This window comes from Cetorhinus maximus, chromosome 19 (genome assembly GCF_964194155.1).
Source record: "Cetorhinus maximus chromosome 19, sCetMax3.hap1.1, whole genome shotgun sequence".
Classification (NCBI taxonomy): domain Eukaryota; kingdom Metazoa; phylum Chordata; class Chondrichthyes; order Lamniformes; family Cetorhinidae; genus Cetorhinus; species Cetorhinus maximus.
Window position 1 is genome coordinate 66,678,451 of NC_135897.1, and position 19,146 is coordinate 66,697,596.

The following is a 19,146-nucleotide window of genomic DNA, read 5'->3' on the forward strand; positions in this document are numbered from 1 at the left end:
CTAAAAGAATCTGGTGTAAAGACATGTTAGTCTGGCACAAGCTTGCCAGCATCCTGTGAACTGACTGTTCAGACAATGCTGCCTGCTCCTCAGCATTCTTCAAAAGCAACCAGACGGTCAACTGCCAGTACTCAAAGCATGATGCCTGTTTCAGACAGTAATGGCTCATCGAACCCAGTGGACTCTGTGACCATGTTTACAATCAACAGAATGCAGGCAATTCCAATCCAGCCCTTCAACGCTTCTGGAACAAATGGAACTTTCTACCTTACAATTACAGAGGAGTCCAGGCTCGCTAGTCTACTTAGTGACTCTAATTTTCTAGAAGGGGATCAGGCGAAGGATGGACTTCGGTGGGCAGCACTACTGATTTTATTGTTGATCATACCCACTATTGGAGGCAACATACTTGTTATTTTAGCAGTTTCTCTCGAGAAGAAACTTCAAAATGCCACCAACTACTTCCTCATGTCACTTGCAGTAGCAGACATGTTAGTTGGACTTCTGGTGATGCCCATCGCTCTCCTAAACATTCTGTTCAGTAAGTTTCTTTCAATTTTCTCTTTAATAGAACTGCAGTATTCCACACTTAGTTAAGCATTGCAAACAATTCATATGATGTAATCCTCCCCACCCTTTACTACTGCTATATAATTGAAGTTATTTTATGACATGTTTAATTTGGGTAAGTTTCAGCTTTATTGAAGAAAAGGTGAAATTAAGCACTTTTCCATCTAATGGAACATGCCTGGGAGTGGAGTAACAGTTAATCTTTTCTTTGAATTATGGCACATCATTCACACTTCTCTGCGATCATAAACTCTCATATGCACATTTTAAATTATTTTCTGCATTCTCCATTTTCTTTCTGAACTTCTAAAGGGTCTTGTTCCCGTTAGCTTTATTCTCTTTCTTCTGGCCTTACCGTGCACCTTGTAAAACCTGTGTTACACCATAAACTTATGATAAATTTGTTTGCTGATAAAAATCAGACTGCATATTTAATAATTCTTTGTACAGTTAAAATATTCTTTTGCAATGCTTTCTGAACAAGAGCATAAATTGTCAAAGTATCTGCATTATATTGAGTGCCTAGTTCAAGTTACAATTAGGGGCCACAAATAAGACATTCACTAGTATATCCAACAGGGAAGCTTCTTTAGCCAGAATGTAGAAAACTACCACAATGATTAATTGAGGCAAATAGCTGAGATGCATTTAAGGAGAAGTTAGATAAACATGAGCAGAAAGGAATGGAAGGGTATGTTAATCAGATTAGATGAAGAAGGGTCGTAAGCGGCTTGTGTGGAGCATAAACACTGATGTGGACCTGTTTGGCCAAATGGCCTACTTCAGTGCTTAAATACTATGTAATTGGTTTCATCTTGTAAGAATTCCTTTAAAAGAGAACAATTAAGTTCTAGTTTGTGAAACAGCATACAAACTGCTACTGCACATAAACCTACATCAAATATATTGAAAGTTTAATACAGTAGTGTCAAACCACTAACTCAAAATTTACCAAACTTTTAGTTGAATAAGTGGTATCGACTGTAGTCATTGTATAATTTATTGGACAGAAAGTGTTCCTTGCAATAAGACAGAAAAAAATGGAATCTGCCATTCCATTGTGCTTATAAATTAATTTGCAAATATTTCCTTGTTGAAATCTTTAACATTTAATTTAATATTTTCATTTAAATATAATGTACTTTTTAATTTAAATGAAAAAATGGCATACATGAAACGCTGAATTATTTTTAAAAATGAGACATTCAAGGATACCTAAATGTTCTCAGTAATTTCATTTTCTAATTGCACGTAAATAAAATGTTAAAAGTTTTAGCAGCTACTGCTAGGACTAAGCAAGTTATGTTTAAGTTTCTGAAAAATATGACAGGGTGGGCATTTTGAAAGAAAATATGCAAAATAAAATTTAAAACACCACTAAGTTATTGTTGGTTTGAAATTTTGTGTTTACTGTGCTGCCCTGTGGAAACACCTGCATCAACACCTTCAAAATAAATGAGATGGCACTGCACTATCAAAAACCCATTTATGATGGAGATGAGATTTTTTTTTCCTCTGAGGGTCATTCGTCTGTGCATTTCAGCACCTTTGGAGGTCATGCCACTTGATGAATGGAACCCTGGGTGTCAACAGCAGAGGTGCTCAAGTTATCTGGTCAATGATTCCAGTATACATGCTAGCAAAGCAGTTTTGCAGTGGACTACCAATCTTCCTTCATTATTTAAGATATAATCACAAATCATAATTTAAAAACATCTTTACACATATAACTTTTTGCCTATGGCTGTTTTAATGATGCTTTGGCTTGTGAAATCCACTTCTTTATTTAAAACGTGGTTTTCTTCTCATTGATACCCGAACTGATTTTGCAGAATCATTTTCTGAAGTGAATCTCAAATAACTATGCCATCAGTTCATCTTTGCTGAATTGGAATTTGTTAGCTATGGGAATCCCACAGGTCCTTGTGAAGAACATAACTGGCACCCATGCAGCTGGTCTGGACATTTGAATCAATTCCAGTCTCGCTTCACCAACAACACCTCCATTTTTTTTTTCCATTTATCCTCAAGCTATACGATAGATATATACTATACTAGATATATATACTCACATTGAAATTCAAAGCTGATTCACCAATAATATTGTCCCAAAACAGAACACAGTAAGTTACTGAATTTAAAAGTAAAATCAAAGCTGTACATTCAGAAAAGATCAGATGCAAAACATTTTTAAAACAGTGTAGGTCACAAATTAAATATGATTCAATTTAAAACCGGCAGTGCAACATCCTGGCCGATGATGAGGAACTCAACCCTCCATCCTACGAATGTTATAGGACTGCATATTCTCTTGTGCCACAGGTCAAGTTAAAATACATGCTAAATGACCTTTCACCAGCTCATTTCCTCTCCTTTCCTCCTCACTCAAAAATATTACTGCAAAAATTGTGATGCAATTGTACTAGCATCAATTTGAGTTAAAGACGATGCTCACAAACACAAAAAAGTCTGACTTGGCACATAAGCTAGAGCATATTTTAATCAGAAAGAGAGTTTTGTTATTTTGAAGTATCAGCAAATTGAGAAACAATGATATTGGAACTGCTTGATCTTGATCCCCAAAGGAAATGAATATACAAAAAAGGCAAGAAACAAAAATCAGGTCCAGGCCATATGGTCAACAGTGTAACCTTGACACCAAATCACCTTTTCCCTATTCCTAAGCAGCAAAAGAGATAAAGAGAAGGTAATTAAAAGGTTGGCAGCACGCAAATCAGCAAAATGACCTGGTCTGGATAAATTGCTGAGGAAATTGAGGGTGAAAACAGAGGTTTCAGCCACAAACTTTGAATCCTTCATGGAGTGTGGGAATGGTGCAAAAGGACTAGAGGGCTGCAGATGCAACATCCCTATTTAAAAAAGGAATAAACCTAATAACTACAGCGCAGTCAGCCCAATGTCAGTGGTGGAGAAAACTTCTTTAAAAAAAAATAAGCTGTGACAACATTAATTTTCACTTGGAAAAATATGGGTTGCTAAATGACACCAACATAGAATTCTCATGGTTGATCCATGGATCACAAATTTGATTTATTTGATGAAGTAATGGAAAGAATTGATGAAGGTGGCACAGTCCTGTACCTGGACTGGGCTTACAAAATGCATTTGATAAAGTGCCATATAACAGGTTTGTTAGCAATATTGAAGCCCTTGGGCTTAAAGGGACAGTCACAGCATGAATACAAAATTGTCCAATAGAGATAGCAGAGAGTAATGCTGAAAGGTTATTTTTCATACTGGCGGGGGAAAGTATATGGTGATGTTCTCCAGTGGTCAGCACCTTTTTAATATATATTAATGACCTGAACTTGGGTAGAAGACATAATGTCAAAGTTTGCAGATGACACAAATGTGGAAATGTAGCAAATAGTGAAGAGGGCACTAGTTGGCTACCTCGACAGACTGGTGAAATGTGCCAAAACATGGCAAATTAAATTTAATGTAGAACGTGTAAAGTGATGCACTTTGGGAAGAAGGATGAGGGGAAGAAGGATGAGGAGAAGCAATATAAGTCAAATGGTACAATTTTGAAAGGAGTGCAGGAACAGAGACCTGGAGGTTAACAAATACAGATCATTGATGATGGCAGGACAACTTGTTAAAGTGTTTTACAAAAGTATACAAAAGCAAGGAAATCTTTATAACTCGCTGGTTAGGCCTCAGCTGGATACTGAGGCATTCAAGGGGGCATTAGATGATTATTTAAATAGAAACAATGTGCAGGGGTATGGGGAAAAGGCAGGGAATGGCACTGGATCATAATACTCATTTGGATAGCCGGTGCAGACATGATGGGCTAAATGGCCTCCTTCTGTGCCGTTAAAATTCTGTGGTATCCAACTTTGGGCTTCAGGAAGGATACCTGGAGAAGATGCAGAGAAGATTTGGCAGAGTGACCACAGGGATGATGGATTTCAATTGTATGGAGACACTTGAGAAGCTATGAACATATCAATTAGGAGCAGAAGTAGGCCATTTGACCCCTCGAGTCTGCTCTGCCATTTGATAAGATCATGGCTGATCTGATTGTGGTCTTTACTTTCCTGTCTATACCCTATACCTTTTTGACTTCCTTGTCAGTCAAGAATCTAACCCGGCCTTAAAAATACTCAATGACCCTGTCTCCACTGAATTCCACAGACGAATGATCCTCAGAGAAAAAAACCTCATCCCCATCATAAATGGGAGACCCCTTATTTTTAATCCGTGTCCCCTAGTTCTAGTCTCTCCCACAAACGGAGACATTATTTCAGCATCCACCCCATGAAGCTCCCTCAGAATCTTACTTTTCAATAAAGTCGTCTCTCATTCTTCCAAACTCCAATGATTACAGGCTCAATTTGCCCAACCTTTCCTCAGAGGATAAACCCCTCATCCCAGTGAGCATTCTCTGCACTGTTTCTAATGCAATTATATCCTTTCTGAAATAAGGACACCAAAACTGCACACAGTACTCCAGCTGTAGTAACTGTACAGCCATAGCAAAACTTCCCTATGTTTATATTGCATTCCCCTTGCAATAAATGACACCGTTCCATTTGCCTTCCTAAACATTTGTTGTATCTACATACTTTTTTTGCAACTCACGTATCAGGGTACCCAGGCCACTCAGTACTGCAGAGTTCTGTGATCTCTCTCCATTTAAATATGATGTTTTTCTATTCTTCCTGCCAAAGTGGACAAGTTCACATTTTCCCACATTGTACTCCATCTGCCAATTTTTTCCTCACCCACTTAACCTATCTATATCCTTTTGTAGACTTCCTTATGAACTCTTCACAACTTACTTTCCTACCTATCTTTGGGTTATCAGCAAATTTAGCAACCATACATTCAGTCCCTTCATCCAAGTCATTGGTATAGATTACAAATAGTTGAGGCCCCAGCACTGATCCCTGTGGTACTCCACTCATTACATCTTGCCAACCTGAGAATAATCCATTTATCCATACTTTGCGCTTTAGATTAGTTAACTAATCCACTATCCATGCTAGAATGATACCTCCTACACCATGAGCTCTTACTTTGTGCAGTAACTTTTGATGTGGCACCTTGTCAAATGCCTTCTGGAAATCCAAGTACACCACATCTATGGGTTCCCCTTAAAGCATGTTGCTTGTTATTTCCTCAAAGAACTCCAATAAAGTAGTCAAACAGAATTTCCTCCTCAAAACCACATTGACTCTGTCTGATTGCATTAAAATTTTCTAAGTGCCCTGCATTTTCCCTATGACAGATGTTAGGCTAGCTGGCCTGTAGTTTTCTTCCTTTCTTGAATAGAGGAGTTACATTCGTTTTTCCAACCTCTTGGAAAATCCCAGAATCTAGGGAATTTTTGAAAACTAAAACCAATGCATCTACTATTTTAGCAGCCAATTCTTTTAAAACCCTAGAATGAAGTCCATCAGGACCTGCGAACTTGTCAGCCTTTAGTTCTAATAGTTTTCTTAGTACCCTTTCCCTAGTGATTGTAATTGTTTTAAGTTCCTCCCTCCTCTTCACCTCTTAATTTACAATTATTTCTGGAATGTTATTTACAGTTATCTACAGTGAAGACAGACACAAAATATCTGTTCAATTAATCCACCATTTCCTTATTTCCCATTATTAATTCTCCAGACTGGAGGACCAACTTGAGTTACTCTTTCCCTTTTTAAATACTTCTAGAAACTCTGGAAACAAAATAATAAAGCAGAAAGCCTTTTGGTTTCTGAAAAATTGTTCTAAACAGAATTCTAGCTTCAAGCCAGTAAATATATTAAACAAGCATATTAAAAACAGTTTATGAAAATTGTGACATTGCTTTTATCCACCATTATTTCTAGTCTTTAAATTAGCTTTAGATCTACGTTTAGTAAGATCAGGGAAATTCAGCAAGCATATATGACGCAAAACAGGGGGGAGACAGCCACATAGTGAAAGGGCTGAACAGATTCCTCAGAATATCAAAACAAAAGAACCAAAATAAAGCTCTATATACACATGTAAAAAAACCATGATTACAATATGGAGGAATTAAATGTTATACTGTCCTATTTTCCATCTGTTTGTTAAGAGTCAACTTAGCGACTCTGTTGCCCTGAGTGCAGGCAAGCTCACCAATGTTCATTGTTTATAAGACGAACTAAAATGTTCATCACTTTCGAAGCCAGTGGAGAAGTTCCCACCAAGTGAAATATTTTTTCAAACAATTTAGCAATGAAAACCTAAAAGGGAACAGAAATAAACAGCGTAGCTAATTAATGCTGCGCACACTAATGAGCATTGGTAGATATTGAGATGATCAATTTTTATGAGAAGATCAATCATTATGAGACTCTGCATAAGAGATTGCATTCCAATGAAGGTCATTAGCTTGGAGCCGGTGAAAATAACACTTCTAACCTGGAAATTCGAATGTTGGTATGACTTTTGGGCAGGCCAAATCAAACTTGTAAAGGAAATGGGTTAAAAAAAAAGTTACATGTAAGATACCTAAAGTAGAAAACCATTTATTAATTAAAGAATCTTGAAAAATGAACACCGATCTGATTTTGTTGTTCAATTGCATTTTCTCATCCCAAAATTCATCATCTGATAAAATTGAACACAAAAGGGTTGATAATTTTGTTTAGTTTCTTGTGGTTGAAGCATTGTATTGACCATTTTTACTATGCAGGCTTTACAACAAATTGTATTTACATAGCACCTTTAAAATTGGAAAATTTTTCAAGGCATTTCACAGGAGCATAATAAGGCAAACATTTACATTGAGCCAAAGGGCATATTAGGACATTAAAGCTTGGTCAAAAAGTTTAAGTTTTAAGGAGGACCTCAAAAGAAGGATAGAGAATTAGAGACAAAGGTTTAGAGAGGGAATTCCCGAGCTTAGGGCCCAAACAAGCAGGCAAGTGGAGTTAAGTCCACATCAGATCTTGCTGACTGGCAGAGCAGGCTTAAGTGGGGAATGAACGAGAGTTCAGAGTTGAAGAATTGTAGAGCTCTTGGAGGACTGTTCGTGGCTGGACAAATAGGAAGGGATGAGGCCATGGAGAGATAGGAATAATGTAGAAATGAAGATAATGTTTTTGGTTGACCTAACCTGTAAAGTTAGTTCTGTTTCTTTTTCTCCACAGATGCTGTCAGACCTGCTGAGTATTTCCAGCAATTTTTTTCTTTCCCAGATTTCCAGCATCCACAGTATTGTGTTCGTAGGAACATTGGAATTGCTAGATGAGAAAAGATCATGGCCCCTCTATTTTGTTTTTTTACTATCCTGTGAAGCACTGTGAAAGCAGAGTCAGCCTTTGAAAAGACAGGGATCTGATTCTTAAAATTTTCTTGGGGAACCTAATGACACAGGGGATACTAACTGAAAAACTTGGTTTTTGTTTAGCTCATAGCTGGTGGCTTTCACAAAACAGCTGAGGTGCGTGAGCAACGAACAGCGCTGCATGACTGCTAAGGGTTGAAATGTACAAGCTGAGGCGGTTTGCAAGATCCAAAGTGTTCCACCTTGATCTTAGTAGATCTGTTAAAACAAACTATTGAAAGGAATAGGACGCTATTGGTGTAAAAAGAGACGTTACAGGAGGTTGGCCATGAGCCAAAGGTCTATTAAATGTCCGGACACTGTTCAGAAATGACAGGTAACAAAGTGCAAGCAAGGCAAGAGGCAGATTGCAGAAGCAAATATGTAGAGATTTGTTGAATCTTTTTCCTCCCCACTCCTCAAGGTCCAAATACATCAAATCTGATAAAATAAAGATAGTTTACTCTTGAAGGAATTTGTGGTTTGGAAATAGACTGGAGCACACTGTCAGAAACAGAACACTTCAGTTAAAAGATTGTCACCATCCTTTGCAAATGTATATAGCAGGCTTGCTTTGCAGAATAATTGGATTGCAGAGCCCTTTTGAAGCTGTTCTAACTCTGGCAGTGAGTTTATCAGTCTTGATTGCTTTATGGTTTAAAACTTCAAAGTTTTCAAAGATTATGCATTTGTTTTATTAACATACATATATTTTGCATCATATTGTGAAATTTAATTTGTTTTATTTGCTTTTGAATGTAATTACCAAGTAAATACTCAGGCCAGCTTCATGATTCATTTGTGAATGCTGCATTTGAGGAAGAAGTACTTGACGTTATGATGGCCAAATGAATTTAACACATTACATTTCTGAGGGGGTTTCCAAAATGATGGCCAATACTGTAGGTCACTTGATACAATATAAATACTGAGGCATCATTCATACTAAAACTAAATACAATTATTTGAGATACTAGATTATTTCACCTTGTTGTATGAACAAAATACACATTGGAAAAAACAGAAATAACTACTTTATTTCAGATGTAAAGATTACACTTGCTTGAGATGTTCATGTCCTGCTAACTCAACAGCGAATATCCTATCATCCTCTAACAGGCCAGTGTATCCATATCTTCACGGCCCAACTTTGTGCAAATAATTAATTGCACACACGTATGGTTATTCTCTTAGCTTTCATTTCATGGGTTGGTGTTGAGCTAATCTTTTAACGCTCGTTTCACTTAAAGGTCATTTCTTTTTTTACAAATCTATCACTGATATCTTCAAAACAAATGAATCATCTCATCAAATTTATCATGGATACAATCCATAGATGGAGATCGTTAAAATAACTGTTGAATTAGTGGGGCATGAGCCTCATAAGCAAGTGTTAATTTTCCTTATTTTTGTAATTATTTAGCCTGAATTTATAATCCAACTTTGCTACAAGTCATTGTCTGTATTGATGTTTAAAATTTAGTTTGAACCATAAATAGGCCACTGGCCATCCAATCCTGAATTTGACAACAAATTAAAATATCACCAGAAAATAGACAACATGTGGGATTTCTAAACAAGACCGACCCAACAGGCTAGGACCTTTTGCCATCGAAAGAGAAAGCTGAGACATGATGTGAAAAAGGCCTTATAAGATAATTGAAGGGTAGAGAAAATGTTTCCCTTGTTTGGAGTCCAAACCTTGAGGTTATAAATCTAAGATAGTCATTAATAGATCCAATAGAGAATTTGGAAGAAACTTCTATACCCAAAGTATGGTGAGAGCATGGAATTTGCTACCACAGGAGTATCATAGAATCACAGTGCAGAAGAGGCCCTTCGGCCCATCGAGTCTGCACCGACACGTGAGAAACACCTGACCTACCTACCTAATCCCATTTACCAGCACTTGGCCCATAGCCTTGAATGTTACGACGTGCCAAGTGCTCATCCAGGTACTTATTAAAGGATGTGAGGCAATCCGCCTCCACCACCCTCCCAGGCAGTAGTTGAGGTAAATAGCATAGATGCATTTAAGAGGAAGCTACATAAGCATGCACAAGGAAGGAATAGAAGGATATGTTGGTATGATTAGGTGAACAAGTGTGGGAGGAGACTGGTGTGGAGCATAAATGCCAGAACTGATCAAATGGCCTGTTTCTGTGCTAGTTTAGAATGATTAAAACCCAGACCTCCCTCTAGGAAAAATAGTACATAAAATATTGCATGCAGTTTTATTCATTAAAAAAAATAGATTTTATACATTAACTATAGGTCAGATGTGTTATTTTTCTAATTATCGTTTTTCAATTTTGCATCTTTCATACACTTGCAAAATTACCAAGTACCTCTGAATACCAGGGGTGTATAAGCAGACAAAATGATGCAATATGGGAGAAGGGGGAAAGAATATATCAAGGATGGAGATGGGGCCATGCAGAAAGATGTCTCATTTTTAACATTAAATAAATGGAACCATGAATGGTTACTCATGGAATTCAACATTTTAAAATCAGAGTGTTCATAGATGTACTCCTTGGCAAGATTAATTTGCTTAAGTTTTTTCCTCTTAATTCTACTTTGCAAATGGAGATTATTTAACAGGGAAATAAATTATTCCACATAGGATACAATTCTTGTAAACAAGCCCCTTTTAAAATATTTGAGCGATTTGAAAGATTCCTCATACATCATTAATATTCTAAAATGCAGCCACAAATCTGGTTATTCTTTATTACTATGGAGCACAACTGCATCACTGGTTATGCAAATTAACAGAGTTGACTGTGCAACATACAGTTCTAAAAAGGTTGCTGACTTTTGCTGTGGATATAAAGAAACTGAATTTCAATCAGGGTCCAGGATGAGCAGGCAAAGATTGCAACGCACATTTCCCATATTACAACTGTGACTACATTTCAAAAGTACTTCATTGGCTGTAAAGTGCTCTGGGACGTTCTGTGATTGTGAAAGGTAGATAAGTTTAAGCTTTTCTTTCCATTTTTAATATCTAATCATAGTCAAAGTACCTTTACCAACAGCTTTTCTTCCTGCCTTGGTGCAGTCACATTGAGGGTCCCTTCAACCCTGGCAAGAATCTACCTTCTTCCTCTTCATTTATATACTGCCCCTTGGTGATATCAGCCGCAGCTGTGGTGTCAACTTTTGCACGTACATTGATGACACCCTGCTCACCTCTTCAGCACCTCTCTGTTGTCAGACTGCTTGTCTGATGAGTGGTTGCGGATGAGCCCTAATTTCTAATTGAATACTGGGAAGAGAAACTCATATGCCATACTCCTTAACAATGATCCCATTTCCCTTTCTGCCACAATCTCAAGCTGAACTGCTTCACAATGTTATTTTGTTTGATGACCAACTGAGCTTCTGATCCCAAATATTTACCAACATAAAGATTGCCTACTTCTACCTCTAACACTGATGTCTCCATACGTCCCCCAGCCTTTTGCTGAAACCCTCATTCATGCTTGCGCTGCCTCCAGATATCACTTTTCCAAAGCTTTCCTGGCCAGCTTTTCATCCTCCACCCTCGGTAAACTTGAGCGTGTCTGCTGCCCATATCCTAAACTGTACAAAATTCTGCTCACCATCATCCATCCTTGCTGACTTACACTGACCCCCAGTCCAACTCCTCCAATTAAAACTCTCATACTCATGTTTAAGTCCCTTCATGTCTTCATCTCAATCTCTAAACTCCGCCAGCCCTCAGCCTAGAACTCTATTCTCAGCAATAAAAACAGAAAATGAAATACTCAGGTCAGGCAGCATCTGTGGAGAGAGAAACAGTTAACGTATCACGTTGATGATCTTTCAAAATGTTATTCCCCTACTCCTTAGTCTCTGATCTTTTATGCATCTACCCGCTCCTTTTACTCTACCATTGACAACTCTGCCTTTAGATACCTAGTCCCATGCTCCAGAATTCCCACGAACCGTGTCGCAGCACCCTGCTCTCCTCAAAACTCATCTCATTGCCAAATTTCTGGTCATCTCACCTAATTACTCCTCTTTCAGTGTAGTGTCCATTATGCCTTGACAAAACTCATTTGGATACTTTTCTACATCCAAGACACTGTATAAATGCAAGTTGTTATAAGGAATAAAAACATTTCCAGATTTAGTTCAAAGATTTGCAATCAGTGCTTTATGTAAATTCAACCATTCTAATACATATTTAAGTGGGCAAGTAAAACTAAATGAGTGTATATTACATAACATAACTACCCTTCAATAAATCTTTGAAATATTTGCTAGGAATATACAGTACTTCCTCTTCAATTATCTTACTGAAGCAGCTTAAAAATAATACCAAAATGTTCCCTTCCTTTTAGTAGCTATTCCACACAGACTAGTTTTGAGCCAATACACAAGGAAATACTCATCAACAGAAAAGTGCTTTGCACAAAAAGACCCTGGATTCAACAATTTTTAAAATCAAGGATAGCATTAATTAATTTGAAATCTCAAGGGGCAACAGGGTAGATACTGAATATAAGACTGGAGTCTTAAGCTTAAATAAAAGCAATTACAAGGGCATGAAGACAAAGTTGGCTAAAGTGGAGTAGGAACATAAGTTAAAAGGTAGGATGGTAGAGAAACAGTGGCAGGCTTTTAATGAGAACATTCATAGATATATTTAATTGAGAAAGAAAGGCTATGAGGAGGATGCACTATCCGTGGCTAACTAAGGAAGTTAAGGATAATATCAAATTGAAAGAAAATGCATGCAATAATGCAAAGATATGTCACAATATAAGCAGCAAAGAATTACCAAAAAAGAGGGAGAAATAAAGAAAGCTAGCTAGAAATTTAAAAACAGACAGTAAGAGTTTCTACAAGCATGTAAAAAGGGAAAAAAATAGCTAAAGTGAGCGCTGGACACTTAAGTGGGTGAGACTGGGGAATTAATATTGGGAAAACAAGTAAATGGCAGAAGCATTGAATAAGAATTTTGCATCAGTCTTCACCATAGAAAACATTAAAAGCATCCCAAGAATAGTTGAAAAGCAAGGAGGAAAAGGGAGAGGGGAACTTAAAACTATCACGATCACTAGGGAAAAGATGCTGGATAAACTAATGAGGCTAAAGGCTGATAAGTCCCCTGGGTCTGATGGCCTGCATCCTAGGGTATTAAAAGAAGTGGCTGCAGAGACAATTAGATGCATTGGTTGTAATTTTCCAAAATTATCTGGATTCTGGAAAGGTCTCAGCGGATTGGAAAACCGTCAATGCAACAGAAAGGAGGGAGACAAAAAAGCAGGAAACCACAGGCCAGTTAGCCTAACTTCTGTCATAGGGAAAATGCTTGGATCCATTATTAAAAAGGTAATAGGCAGCACCTCCAAACCCACGACTGCTACCACCTCGAAGGGCAAGGGCAGCAAACACATGGGACACCACCATCTGGAAGTTCCCCTCCAAGCCACACACCATCCGGACTTGGAAATATATCGCCATTCCTTCACTGTCGCTGGGTCAAAATCCTGAAACTCTCTCCCTAACAGCACTGTGGGCGTACCTACACAACATGGACTGCAGCAGTTCAAGAATGCAGCTCACCGCCACCTTCTCAAGGGCAATTAGGGATGGGCAATAAATACTGGCCTAATCAGCGAAGCCCACATCCCATGAATGAATAACAAAAATAGTGGGGCATTCAGAAAATCATAATACAATGAGGCAGTATCAACCTGGTTTTGCGAAAGAAAAACAGTATTTGACTAATTCATTAGAGTTCTTTGAGGAAGTAACAAGCGGGGTGGATAATGAGAAACCAGTAGATGTGCTGTATTTGGATTTTCAAAAGGTATTCGATAAGGTGCCACATAAAAAGTTACGACAAAAGTATGGTAATTGGGGCAACACATTAGTATGGATAAAGGACTGGTAAACTAATGGGAAGCAAGAGAGTCAGGATAAATGGGTCGTTTTTGGGTTGACAAACTGTAACTGGAGGAGTGTCACAGGGGTCAGTGCTGGGGCTTCAACTATTTACAATCGATGCTAATGACTTGAATGAAGGGGCCGAGTATATGGTAGCTAAATTTACTGATGACACAAAGATAGCTAGAAAAGCAAATGGGGAAGGGGACACAAAGAGATATCGATAGGTTAAGGGAATGGGCAAAAATCTGGCAGATTGAGTATAATGTGGGAAGATGTGAGCTTCTCCACTTTGGCAGGAAGAATTGAAAAGCAGATTATTTAAATGGGGAAAGACTGTAGAAATCTGTGGTATCCTAGTGGCCTGGTACATGAATCACTAAAAGCTAATGCACAGGTACAGCAAGTGATTGGGAAGGCATATGGAATGTTGGCCTATATTAGAAGGGGAATGGGAGCATAAAAGTAGGGAGGTATTGCTGCATTGGGAAGACCGCACCTGGAGTGTCGAGTGCAGGTTACATACGGAGGGATATAACTGCATTGGAAGCAGTTCAGAAGGTTCACTTGGTTGATTCCTCAGATGAAGGGGTTGCCTCATGTGGAAAGTTTGAACCTAAACTCATTAGAATTTAGAAGAATAAGAAGTGATCTTATTGAAACAAAAAGATTCTGAAGCAGCTTGACAGGATGGAAGTTGGGAGGATGTTTCCCTTTATAAGTGAGTCTAGAACTAGGGGGCACATTTTAAAAGTAAGGGGTCTTCCATTTAAGCTGGAGATGAGGAAGCACTTTTTCCCCCCTCAGATCATTGCTAGACTTTGGAATTCTCTTCCCCAGACAGCAGTGGAGGCTGGGTCATTGAATATATTCAAGGCTGAGTTAGATAGATTTTTGAACAAAGGAGTCAATGATTATGGAAGGCAGACAGAAAAGGGGAGTTAAGGTCACAATCAGGTCGCCCATCATTTTATTGAACGGCAGAGCAGGTTTGAGGGGCCAAATGACCTTCTCCTGCTCATATTTATTATGATCTTATAATATGGTAAAACCCAGTGCCACAGGTCAGGTTAGATGTATGTTTAACTGTCACTCCATCTAACCCTAATATGAACCTTGTTGAATGTGCAGACACTAAATGGAGAGTGCACCACATTTCAGCAGGTTAAGAGAAAATTTTAAAAAAGGAGACGTATGACCTGGGCAATTTCTCATGACTCCTGATTTCCAGGAATCATTATGAAGAGAACTTGCCATGCATTCAACTTGATGACTTTAGAGGCCAGACAAAGAAAAGCTTATAAAAAGAAACAGAAAAATTACCTGGACAACCTTTCAAAAATAAATGTGTAAAATATTCAAGTTTAAACCTTGAAAAGATATCTTTGCCTTTCAAACTTTCACATGTTCAATTTCTTAATCTGTCAGAGGTTAAGAAAGCATATAAATAAATAACTAAAGCCAATTTCAAATAGTGGAACTCTCATCTATTTGATTTTTAACATCATAAATGGAATATCATTGAGGAAAAGAAAACCAGATTTCATGCCAATTCAACCCTGTCTCTGCTCCTTGTAAAGCTGATTATCATCGATTGGCAGATCCAAGTAAAGGTTGAAGCTAAATGCAATTTAAAACAGGAAAAGGTTTTATAGAAATGATGAATAAACTACACTGGGTATAAATGACATTTTGTATTCTGTTTAAATGAAATGCAATTTAAGAGATTTTGCTGCAAAGTTTAATATATAGCAGTTGCACCTGTTCTGATTATTGCAGAAAAAACATGCAATTAATTACTAAAACAGAAGCATGCTGGTGCTTTTGAAAAGAATATAATTCAAACCAAAAGGTTATGTTATAAACAAAGCCAACAGATTAGTTTGCAGATTTTTAAATAACCTTCAACATTATTCTGCCTACTAAGTAAAGATCTTTCTTAATTTCAGATTCTGAATGGCTTTTCCCCTCCAAGATATGTCCTATCTGGATCTTCCTGGACGTTCTTTTATCCACAGCTTCAATTATGCATTTGTGTGCCATCTCACTAGACCGTTATATTGCTATTAAAAAACCTATTCAGCACAGTCGCTTCAATTCCAGGGCAAAGGTTCTCATTAAGATAACCGTAGTATGGTTCATCTCAATTGGTATGTATAACATTTTCTGAAAACCATGATTTATACTTTTTAATTTGATTCTCTTGACCAACATATATCAGGTTAAATAATACAACCCATTATTAAACCAACTCTACTGAAAGCATAAAACACATAATGAAAAAGATTATTTGTAAGCTTATCAGTAGCAATAAAAATCCATTCTGCACTTAGATCCAAACATGGTTCGTACATAAGTTTTTGTGCAATTTCGGTGGTCAAGAAAGATCTGTAACAAGCAGAGCTAATAGCCAGTGCAGGATTTTAACGTTTCATAAATAATAGATTCTATATTGCTTGTGATTTTATATCAGTTCAGGGTATTAGCACTTGAAAATTAGACTGCAACTTGAATGCAACAATTAAAAGACAAGTGACAAATTTGAAACGTTTCTCAGACTAATTATGATATCAGTATAGTACTTTGAAAAATGTTACCTTAAAGTTCCAGAAATATACAGAACACAAAATGTTGACTCAAAGGAGTATGAATGCACAAGGGCAGTATTATTAATATTGATGCACTACAGTGTTCCAAAATGAGATGTTGCAAAATAGCCAATTAGAGTCTGATTTGAATGCGCCTGACCAGAACATTTTCCAAACAGAGCCAATTCCATTTAAAGTTGATCTGATTTACTATGTTACTAGTTTTGACAGTAAAATGCCATAATTGAAAAGTATTACTGTACTGTTCTCAATTTATTTTCTCTTCAATGCAGGCATTGCTATTCCCATCCCCATCAAAGGCCTCCAGAATGAAACAAACACCTTCATAAACAAAACTTGCTTACTTAAAATTGACGTATTCAAAAATTTCATCATCTTTGGATCAATGGCTGCATTCTTCATTCCCCTTGCTATCATGATAGTTATCAACTTCTTGACAATTCAAGTGCTGAGAAAGAAAGCACATCTAATCAAAGCCAAAACACCCCAACATTTTAACTGGGCTACTGTCTCAACTATTTTTCAGCAAGACCCTACGCCCACCAAGTCTTCTGAGAAGGTGGCAATGCTCAATGGTTCACAAAAGGACAAGGCATTTCCCTGCACACTTGAGGATATACCCATCAGAAGACTCTCCACCTTGGGTAAAAAGTCCATGCAGAGCATCAGCAATGAGCAGCGAGCATCCAAGGTTTTAGGAATAGTATTCTTCTTATTTTTGGTGATGTGGTGCCCATTTTTTGTAACAAATGTCACTTCTGCCATCTGCAAGAGCTGCGATCAGGAACTTCTTGAAACACTGATGGAAGTTTTTGTCTGGGTGGGCTACATCTCCTCAGGGGTCAACCCACTTGTCTACACTCTTTTCAACAAATCATTTCGTGAGGCATTTAGGTGCTACATTACATGTAAATACATCAGAAATAAGGATGTTAAAATGCTCAGAAAGTTTTCCAGTCGGATATCATTTGGAACGTCAATCAATGAAAACTCCAAGTTATTCATGAGGCACAATACAAAAAGTGGACGTAACCCAATGTATACTAGTCCCCTGCGGCTACGATCTGCCCCTGTCCAAACAGCATCAGTAATGCTGGACACATTATTACTCGCTGAAAATGAGATGGACAAAGCAGAAGAGACAGTTAGCTATGTGTAAAATAGAAAACAAAAAGAACTGCAAGAGGAACTAACGGTTTAGTATTCTGTGCAGTGTGGAGATTCAACACATGGCTCAAACTGTTATTGAAAAACTTTTTAATAATAGTACATACATTTGTTATTCACTGTAGTGGATCGGAGTGATATTTAGCTTTAATAATTGTGTTGTTTACAGTACATCATCCCAGATTCCATGTTAGCGATTTTAGATGCCCTCATTCTATTGGCTTTGACAGCTATTTAAATCCTCCAATAAAGTCCACCCTAATGTGCCACAGAGAGTCAAATTTGAGAATCACTAATTTTGAAATTTCTGAAAAAACATTTATACTGCATCTTTAATATAGTCAAAAATGCTTTGGGGAGTGGGGGGGCGGGGGGGGGTGGTGATCAGGAAAAACTCCAAAGGAGATTGTAGAAATTCAGGAGACAGGTTTAAGGAGAATCTTGAGGACAAGAAGTTGGAAAGATAGAGATTCAGGAATGGAATTACCAAACATTGAGCCTAAGCATGAAGACATGGCCAAAGGTGGTGCAAGATGGAGGGGTAGTGGAAGGGGAGGCCAGAGTCTGAGAAAGGAAATTTCAGGAGGGTGAGGGGGTAGAGTTTGTTGCACTGAAAGAAGTTGGAGAGATGGGAGAGGGAAGCTATGGGGCAATATAAACACATGGGTAACAAATTGGAGCCATTATAGGTCAGCAAGTCAGCATACATCAGCAAAAAAGGAGTGTCAAGTGAACAGACCAGGATACGAATTGTACTTTAGATGAGCCACCTTCTACAGGCTGGGAGGCCAGCCTGCAGAACTTTTGAATGATTGATTTGGTAGGTGATGGGCGTGGAAGAGGGTTTCAGCAGATGGGATGAGGGACAGAAGGAATCATTATGTATATGGAAGTTAGCAGTCTTTGTGATGGAACAGATGGATATTGGGTCAGAAACTCAGCTCAGAGTCAATTAGGGCACTGAAGCTAACAGCCCTGCTCAGCCTGAGACAGTGGCATGAGAGAGGGATAGAATCAGTAGCAAGGGCAGAGTTTGTAGCAGGAGGCAAAACTGAAATGTCTGTCCTTTCAATGTTTGATGGAGAAAATTATGGTTCACCCATTGACTGATGAGCATTCTGAAAGCAGAGTTGGATACTACCAGCATATAGGTAGAAACTGATGCCATGTCTACAGACAGTGACACTATGGGATGTCATACTAATGAGGAAAAGAAACCATTGCTGGAGATACTCTGGCTATGATCAGTTAGACAAGAGTTGAACCAAGCAAGGGTAGTTCCACTAAGCTTGGCAACAGCAACTTGGTACCAGAATAGGATGGTGTGGTCAATCACAAAGGCCACAGAAAGGTCAAGAAGGACAAAAGATAAACACAGCACCAGTTTGCATAGGGCAGGTATTGGGAAGCATAGCCAGGCAGGGAAACTTCAGTTATGGTCAGGGTGCCAATGAATTATTCACATTGAGGCCGCAGCTCACAAGTGAATGGACACATTGAGGAGGAAATATGGTGAAGCGATTAATCCACTGGCAGAGGCCATGGCGCATTGGTGGGTAAAATGAATGGATGGGAACGAGATCA

General features: G+C 38.1%; 2 protein-coding genes across 2 annotated transcripts in view; one reads left to right on the top strand and one right to left on the bottom strand.

Annotated features, from left to right (window-relative positions):
- psmd1 (proteasome 26S subunit, non-ATPase 1) overlaps positions 1–19,146 on the bottom strand; it is a 118,547-nt gene that overhangs the window by 46,919 nt on the left and 52,482 nt on the right. The window lies entirely within an intron of this gene.
- htr2b (5-hydroxytryptamine (serotonin) receptor 2B, G protein-coupled) lies at positions 76–17,554 on the top strand. The gene is made up of 3 exons (XM_078564608.1): positions 76–541; positions 15,736–15,936; positions 16,668–17,554. The coding sequence occupies exons 1-3, from the start codon at positions 76–78 to the stop codon at positions 17,552–17,554; spliced, it is 1,554 nt and encodes a 517-aa protein (XP_078420734.1).

Coding starts and splice junctions, on each gene's coding strand:
- htr2b (XM_078564608.1), top strand. CDS start 76: ATGCTGCCTGCTCCTCAGCATTCTTCAAAAGCAACCAGACGGTCAACT. Junction 542..15,735: donor TCTCCTAAACATTCTGTTCA/GTAAGTTTCTTT, acceptor TCTTAATTTCAG/ATTCTGAATGGCTTTTCCCC. Junction 15,937..16,667: donor AGTATGGTTCATCTCAATTG/GTATGTATAACA, acceptor TCTTCAATGCAG/GCATTGCTATTCCCATCCCC.